Raw genomic sequence first — 8,864 nt, 5'->3', positions numbered from 1 at the left:
TGATTGCGGGACGATAAGTCATCGTAATGGACAGGAGGGAGAAAAATCATGGATCCGCATAAGGTCAAATCGCAAGTGATGTAGCCCAGTTCTTTCAAGATGAAACATATATCTCCCGTCTTTGGATCATAACAGTGAAAGTATTCCATGTCCAGAACAATGTAGGAATCTTTGAGAGGTTTGGCACTCAAAATGTCCATCTTCTTCAATTGAGGAAAAAAAGAAAACAAAATTCTCCCTCTCTCTCGCTGTGTGTCCTGAAGGAAAAAAAGGATAGCATTCTCTCGCCGTCTCCTCTTTTATAGAGAGAGAGAGAGAGAAGGTTGCACGTGACAGGTCGTATGAATTCTGGGAAAGGTCACATTCGTATATATATTTGTTTTTTGAATAATATCGTGCGTATCTCAATACACGTCCATCATCATAATAATAAAGGTCACCTTGGAAAGAAAAAGAAATATAAAACATGGAACTCGTGCTCGACTTTGAAGGTTTCTACGATTCTCAAGGAGCCTTTATTGTGAAAGAATTGGCTTACGTCACACTGGACGGTACTTCTCGAGGGGTATTTGTTTTTAAACCCCCGTTTCCATGGCAAATGCTCACCGAGAAAGAAAAACGAACCGCTGTGTGGGCGAGTGATTATTATCACGGCTTGTCGTGGTACGAAGGAGAAATTCCGTACAGTTATTTTCCATGGGTGTTAACGATGTTGACGGAACCCTTTTCCATGATTTGGGTGCGAGGAGAAATGAAACGGCAGTTTTTAGAGAAATGGTTGCAAAGATCCATTTATTGCATTTCGGGATCGACGCAAGAGATTCTCAAATACAATGGGATCGAACACATGAATTGTCCTAACCATACAAAAGGTTTTTTCCATTGCGCTCTACAAAAGGCGGTTCGGTATCATTATTATTTAAAGACACAGAGAAGAAATTCGCAAGGTCGATCCTGCACAATTCAATCTTGACAGAACTCATTAAAAAAAAATACATATATCATGTTACTTCTTCAACAGCACAGATGGTTCTGAAGCGAAACTTGGAATTTTTAAATAATAGATCAGGGAGAAATCATTCTTAAAAACAAATGGGTAAAGTCTCGAATCGGCTGGGAGAAAAAAAATTTCTCAGAGCTGAGATAAAAATTCTCTAATGAAAAAAAAAAAAAAAAAAAAAACTTTTGGTTAATTTTTATCATGTCTTAGACATGATAAAAATTAATGACCCTCCCTTTTTGTCTGGGAAGGATGTCTCACCCTTTCTAAAAATAGACCATGACTCATCCTTTCTCTAATGGCAATCATTCCATGAATGAATCACGATTTGTTTTTCAAAAGAGTGAGACAACATTCCCAGACGAAAAGGGAAGGGGGTCGTTAATTTTTATCATGTCTAAGACATGATAAAAATTAACAAAAAGGTGGTTTTTTTTTTTTTTTTTTTTTTTTTTTTTTTTTTTTTGAGTTGTAGAATTTTTCTCAGCTCTGAAAATTTTTTTCCAGCCGACTCAAGACTTTACCATTTATATTTACGAATAGTCTTTGGATTATTTATTTATTTTCTTTTAAAAAGAAAAATTCTGAGCTAGACCTATCTATTGGCTTAACATTCTGGTCATAGAAACAGTCTAGAATCTCATTTTATTTTTCGAGGCTAATGCACGGGTTCTCCAATCAAAAGGGTTACTATAAAGGGATTGGTTTGAATGCATTTATCTGCAAATGTTGTAGTATTCTGTTGTTGAGAAGGGGGTATATTATTATTATTATTATTACTATTATTATTATTATTATTATTATGATTGTGGCAGATTCGTTTTCTACATGGAAGTCTAATCTCCTCCGAAGACCTTTTCTGGGGATCGTCGATAGATGGTTTTTCAATAGGAATCGTTTCCCTCGGATCCTCAAGAGATAGAAGGGGGTCCTGTCTTGAGACATGGAGCGGTCTCTCCTCCTCCTCCTCCTCGAGAAGTCTTGAGAAAGGGAGAGGATTTTCGGTTCCCTTATTCTTGAGGGGTCTTGACAAATTGAGAGGTCCCTCCTCTTCGAAAGAGAGAGAAGTTTTGGTTCCCTTATCCTCGAGGGGTTTTGACAAATCGAGAGGTCCCTCATTTTCGAGGGGTCTTGATAAATGGAGAGGTTTTTCATCTTCGAGGGGGTTTGATAAAGGAAGAGGTCCCTCCTTCTCGAGGGATCTTGATAAATGGAGAGGTTTTTCATCTTCGAGGAGGTTTGACAATGGGAGAGATTTCTCCTTCTCGAGGGGTCTCTCTTCCTCAAGGGGTTTTGAGGAAGGGAGAGGTTTTTCATCCTCGACGGGTTTTGACAAACGGAGAGGAATCTGAACAGCCTTCTCCTCATCCCCATCATTATCGAGGAGGATGAGGATAGGCTTTTGGAAAGGTTTTTTTTCTTTTTCTTCTGAACAGGCTCCTCTTGATGCTCGGGGAGAGGGATGGGGTAGTTGTTCCACCATTCTATTTTTTCTTGCTCGAGGATTTTTTCAAAAGTCGTGGCCTCTCTATGATGAGACGAAGGAGGAGAGTGCTCGAGAAGAATATAATAGGTATTCTTCCCAGTCTTCTCGATCGAGAGAGGTTCGTGCAAACATTTATGCAACCATTCACTAAAATGAACGAGAATCCCTTTTGTCTTCTCAAGACGATCCATAATCCTATTCATTTGCGAGACGGTTAGAAAGTGGGACGTGTAAAAATATTTGGCTCGTTTCATTAACAAAATTTGTGCATCCAAAGGTGGAATGTCACGAGCCATCAACACGTTTTCGTCGGACAAAAATTCGTCCCGCATCTTTTGATAACTCCCCACGGTATAATAACCCGGACATTTTGAAAAATCGGAGGCTTTCAGGTAAACGACTCCTTGGATGATATAAAAGGAAAGATCAACATATTTATATTTGAAAGGAATACACGTAGTGAGCTGGGGATGCCTCCTCATGATCCACTTGGACAAAAATACGACTTTGGGGCTCTCCCCTTTTATTTATAGAGAGAAAAAGAGTGTGACCTTCCCTTCCCTCCTCCTCCTCTCTCCCTGCTTCCTCTATCTCTGGACGTCCTTGGATTGGAAAGGTTGACTTTGAAAAAAAAAAGAAGGTCATAGTTGGATAATTTTTTGTTTATTAAATTATTACTTTCACTTCCTCATTCCCACACACATTCATCTTTTTAAGAAAAGAAAAAGAGGTCATGGAGATAAGATTTCTTGGAAAGAAGAGAGAGAGAAACAAAAAAAAAACAAATAAAACGGACGTCATAGATCCTCTATGTGTGTCTGTGTGTGTCTATATAGATATATAAAAAGACGAGAGTACTGGGCGAGATCATTTCTTTTCCATTGGGAGCCATGTCGCTATTAGACGTTTTTCCAACTCAACGGATTTCGAACGGGGAGGATTTGAAGACGCTAAAGCAAATCTCCAACTTGAAAATTTTTTTGGCGTGTCATTGTGCGACATTTATTCCGCATTTACCACCTCATCAAGCGATCGTTTCTTTCAACCAAGATGTCGAATCCTCCAACCTGCTCGTTCAGAATATATACAGAAATTTATTCGAATCGCAACAAACGAAAGAGGAATCTCCCTTCTCTTGGAATCGGATGGATCGAGCTTTGAGACGGCCCATTCAAACAGACCGGCGATATACAGATCCGCGCACGAGTTTTCGGTGGAAGAATATTTTTCTCACGAAACGATATTTTACGTTTGGAGTGAGAACGACGGCTGAGGACGAAGTTCATATTGTTCAAACCACATCCGCTCCTCTCGCCTATTACGAATCATCGTCCCCCAATCTGAAGGAAAGAAGTTTTAAAGTCAGCGACAGGATGAAATATAAGAAATATATTCTAAGACCTTTTTTTTGAGTGTTTAACCTGTTGTTTATTGATAAGTACCACAATAAAAAATCAGAATCATAATTTAGATAACATCTTTGAAGGAATTCGAAGATATAAATTAAATTTTAAAACGACGCGGAAATGCACAAATTGTCAGTAACCAATCAGGGAGCTGATTACAGCTCGTTAATGCACAAATATTCTATAACCAATCAGAGAGCTTATTACATCACGGCTAGAATTAAAATTATTTAAAAATTCATACATAATAAAATCATTTAAAAAACGCAAAATTAAATTGTATTTTAATATTTAAGAGCCATAAATAATGTTTAAAACATTAGATTAAATTTATACATATTAAACATATTAAAACGAATTACTTTTAAAGTAAGGTGACGTCATTGATTACATCATCCACAACATAAAATTTCATAAAATATGATAAACAATAAAATTTTTATTTCAAATAAAAATGCAAAATTAAATTGATTTTTAATATTTAAAAGCCATAATTAATATTTTAAACACGGAATTTATGCACAATAAAACGCATTATTTTTTAAATAATATGACAACAAAGTATCGGTTACCATAAATAACATATCCAGCAATGGGTTTACCATAAGTTGTATTACTCGCCAAAGGAAAATCGCCAAAATCCGTGCAACCGTCTACCAAAGTAGCACCGAAATTAGAAAGCTTATGAAGTAAGCCAGCATGCCACACTCGATCGAAAGCTTTTTCAAAATCGAGGAAGCATGCCTCTACTCCGTTCTTCTTTCTTAATTCCTGGGCGATAAATTCAACTATATTTAGAATCTGATGTGTGATACTGTGTCCTTTGCGGAAACCAAATTGATGCTTGTCTATAAGATCAAGGAGTTCTAGATGACTAATTGAGCGGAGCACTAAGTACTCGCTTGAGCACCAAGTACTCGCTCGAGCACTAAGGACTCGCTTTCCCGAGTGCTTAACAAGTGTCTAGAGCCCAAACTCCCTTTTGCTCATCGCTCGGGTTTCTGAAAGACAGAGGGAAAAAGGGAATTTCGTTTAAGCCCTCACAAATGGATTTCATCCAAGCGATCACAATTGCTCATGTTCGAAGATCGCGTGCTTATGTTGCTATCGCTTGAAATGCTAACGAATATGTGCCAATGCCAATGATTTGAAAATTACGGAGTTCCTATGGTTCAAAACCATTTACCTCCTCATCAGAATTACTAAAAGCGAGCAGAAATGAGAAAAAATTTTGCATAAGTGAATTACCTGATGCACACTAGAGGGAGCCACTGGCTCAAGAAAGTTTAGGGATAGAGATGAGATAATAAAAACTTAAGAATCATAATACTTTTTAAAAGTTTTTAGGTTTTATAATTTTTTTTTTTTTTTGTATTTTATATTTTATACTTATTTTGGTTTTTATAAATTTTTTATACACAATACAACACTAAAGCAGAAAGCGGAGAGGAAAGATTTTAAGATTAATAGGCTCATTGGCATGTGGCTTGTGTAGGATAGTGCAAATAATAAATATGAACGCGTTGAAAATATTCATAGGCAGATTTTAAAAAATCTGCGGGAGATGTGACTCTATGCGAACAGATTGATAACTTTGCTTGAAGATCTTGGTTGCATGTAGAGATGGTAATAAGCAATTATATGGCAGCTCGCTGAAGAGACTTCCTTCCTTCATGGCGCGGGAGCTGGAACTGATGTTGAGAGGGCGTGTCTTGCCCTTTTAGATGGAGGGTAGATGCCGAACTCTCGGCCAATCACGGCTCTTGGTCTCTTCTGTGAGCTGCGAATAGTAGGATCATAGGCTGGCATCTGCTGAAGTGCTCGGTTATCAATCTGTTCAATTTTGAGAAATAAATTTTGACTATGTTTTTTGATAAGGTAATCAACTGGTTTAATATTAAGGTCCGAATGAATCACATCTGTACGGACGTACCAAGCTGCGTTTAGGGCCATACGTAAGGTTTTACTTTGAAAAGATTGAAGTTTTTTCACATGAGTTTTTGCAGCAGTACCCCAGATTGTACATGCATACATAAAGACAGGTCTTATTATGGAAGTATAGAGAAGGATTTTGTTTTTAATTGACAGATTGCTCTTTCGAGCTAAAAATGGGTAAAGTTGGGCTCTGGCACCTTTTGCTTTGTTGAGAACATTTTCAATGTGAAGGCGCCAGGTTAATTTTGAATCAAGTACAACTCCTAGGTACTTGTAAGAGTTTGACCAGGGAACATAGTCGTCAAAGAATTTAATATTAATGGAAGGGTACGGGAGGGGGCTACGTTTGAATATCATAGCAGCACATTTAGCAACATTAATTTTTATTTTCCAAGTGATGAGCCAGTGCTCAAGGCTAGAGAGATAACTCTGAATGTTTCGGACTAAGTTTTCCAGGCGTTTGTGTTGAGCTAGGATGGCCGTATCATCTGCATAAACGAATATGTGTTAGTGGTGCTATATTTACTTAGCTTAGTTTTCTTAAAAATAAAGTGGCTAATAACATTCAGTATAATGTGTAAGATTAATTTTGTGTAAAATTTCGTTTGTAAATTGTGCAAAAGTTTGTTTGAATTTAAATATTTCGCATATTTATATTATCTAATATGAGCAGGTGATCCCATTACAGCAGGTGACTGCATGTTGGCTAATTAATTGTTAATTACATTAATTTAAATCTTATCTCTATAATGGGTAAATGAGGGCATTATCGGACTTTTGTATTAGGAAAATAAAAAGTTTTGCTTTTCATTAGCAGCTTTGAATGTCAAAACCCTTCTTTGTATGAGATTGAAACTTTTTCAAAGCTATACAAGCATTTATTTTTATGTAATATTTTTCTTAACTTACGCTTGTTATCATCTAATTCATTCAACTAATTGACGACTGTGTAAATTGGCAAAAATTGTGTGACTAACTTTATGGCTCATAGGTAATGTTCTGTTCTTAAGTAAACAGGAAATTGAATGTGAGAAAAGAATAACCTTTATGGCTGTTATTTATATTTTTAGAGCAGGTAGGTACTTTCCTGCGAAACGACAGTTAAATAAAGCATGTTATTTAATTCCTGAAACACATGTGTGGTACATGCAAGCACGGACCAGCTGCTGTCGTCTTTATACACAAAAAAATGATTAAAAAATTGAAACTGTTTGTAAATAAGCAGATTTTGGGGTAACGTGCAGAATCGCCCACTTATTTGTTTAGCGCTTTTTACAAGAGTAAGAAGAATTGGATTTTTTCAATTTTCTTTGACTTTTTAAGTGAAAATAAGTCGATGTGTACATGGATAAAGTCAAGTGAGTGCGCAATGCCATTTTTGTGCAATTCTGGGATGTTTTTTTAGGTCGATGTGTACATGGATACCGAGTATGTGCAAGTAAGCTCTTCTGGGTAAGTGCTTGTCTGGGTAAAGTTCTGGGTTCTGTTTCATAGTAGCCCTTACCCAGAACCTTGGATGGAGTCGATCAGTTCTGCAAAATTCATAGACTTATTTTTTATATTTTTAAATATTAAGATATGTTTCATTACGGCACATGACATGAATGCTACGCTTATGTGCTCATAATGAATTTTTAATTGCTAGCTTTAATATGAAAAGAATATCACCCAAATTTTCAAGTACTATCATTCGTAGTAAACCCTCACAGCTGAAAACTTAGTTTTTTAGATCAAGCTAATGGCAATACACAAGTTTTAGTTTAACAATGGCGGTATTATTTGTAGTTAATGTGTTTTTGATAAGTTTATATGTTCATTTAACATTGAGTGATGTGCAAATTGATCCAAATGGCTATATATTGTATTGTCCCTGCATGGGTCAGTATTATAAAACTTTCATATAATAATAACTTCGCTTACCTTTTTAGTATTTCGTACGTTTGAGTGCCGGCTATTCCAGATTTTAATTTGTCATTCGAAATATAGTGAAGTTGTCGTAAAGCTATTAATTTACGAATATTTACGAACAAATGCCAGAAATTAGTGCGTAAGCCATTAGTTCACGGGCTCTACACTACTTTTTTTTAACAGTGTCCTTGTACCGAGAAAGTGCAATTCAATTATTTAAATATTCAAAAATCATAGGCTGATTGGAGTCACACAGAACACAGTTTGGGAAATCCACTACTCCAATTCTGTAGAGGTGGTCTTGCAAAGAGTCATCCAGTGAGAGTCTAAATTAACGACTATAGTACCTCACTAGTTACACATGCTTACGAAGCTTAAGCTAAAAATAATTTATTTTGGTAAATAATAAATGATAAATTGCATTTAAAATACAGTACCTCGCAAAAGTGATCGAGTACTTTTGTCATTTTTTAAATGTCAAACTATTTTAAATGCATTAATGAAAACTACATAACAGGATTTCTTAAGAAGTATATAATTTTCTTTTTGCTTTGAATATTTTCATGTTCCTATCACCTAATGAAAATTCAAATTGTAGATGAAGTAAGGCTTATGGAATTTTAGACTAGAGATTTTATATTGAAAACAATTGAAATATATGCAAACTTTAATTCTTCAAAGTTCTTGTTACAGAGGTTTGAAGTTAAGAGAATAAATACACTTTTTCAGTTTTCTCAAAAAATTTTAGACAGAATTAGAAACTATGTAAATGAATAAAAGGGCAGTAATGTTAGTGTCAAATGCATGATTACTCTCATACATATAAGTGGCACTACAGCAGTGGTAAGTATAAAAAGCAGTTTATTTATTTTTCTCTTTCCATTGTATTAGGATTTTATTCTACCTTCCATTTCATTATCTGATTAAGTCATTAACTTTGTTTTGGTTTTAAAAACTAAAAGAAAATGTTCTTCTCCTCTCCAACCTTTATTAGTTTCCTTTTAATCAATTCATGTGAAGCACCTTCAAGACACCAGTTTATTGAGTTGGAAACATTGCAAATTTTGTGATATTGCCACATAATGTGCCCTATTTCATTCAATTTTGCTTTGGTTATGCACATCAGCAA

General features: G+C 35.7%; 1 protein-coding gene across 2 annotated transcripts in view; it reads left to right on the top strand.

Moving 5' to 3' along the window:
* The first annotated feature begins 7,572 nt into the window (after positions 1–7,572).
* O-fut1 (O-fucosyltransferase 1) overlaps positions 7,573–8,864 on the top strand; it is a 48,237-nt gene continuing 46,945 nt past the window's right edge. The window contains exon 1 of one of the 2 annotated variants that reach the window (XM_085825861.1): positions 7,573–7,705. In XM_085825861.1, the coding sequence (XP_085681987.1) occupies positions 7,594–7,705 (112 nt within the window). In that variant the 5' untranslated portion in view covers positions 7,573–7,593. Of the gene's footprint in view, positions 7,706–8,360; positions 8,579–8,864 lie in introns of those variants that run through there. The other variant, XM_085825862.1, reaches the window with a different exon arrangement.

The sequence above is a fragment of the Stegodyphus dumicola genome, chromosome 10, assembly GCF_044657685.1.
Source record: "Stegodyphus dumicola isolate Sdum_Otavi_A_Nest chromosome 10, ASM4465768v1".
NCBI lineage: Eukaryota > Metazoa > Arthropoda > Arachnida > Araneae > Eresidae > Stegodyphus > Stegodyphus dumicola.
The sequence above is the reverse complement of the archived record's forward strand: the minus strand, read 5'-3'. Positions and strand labels throughout refer to the sequence as shown.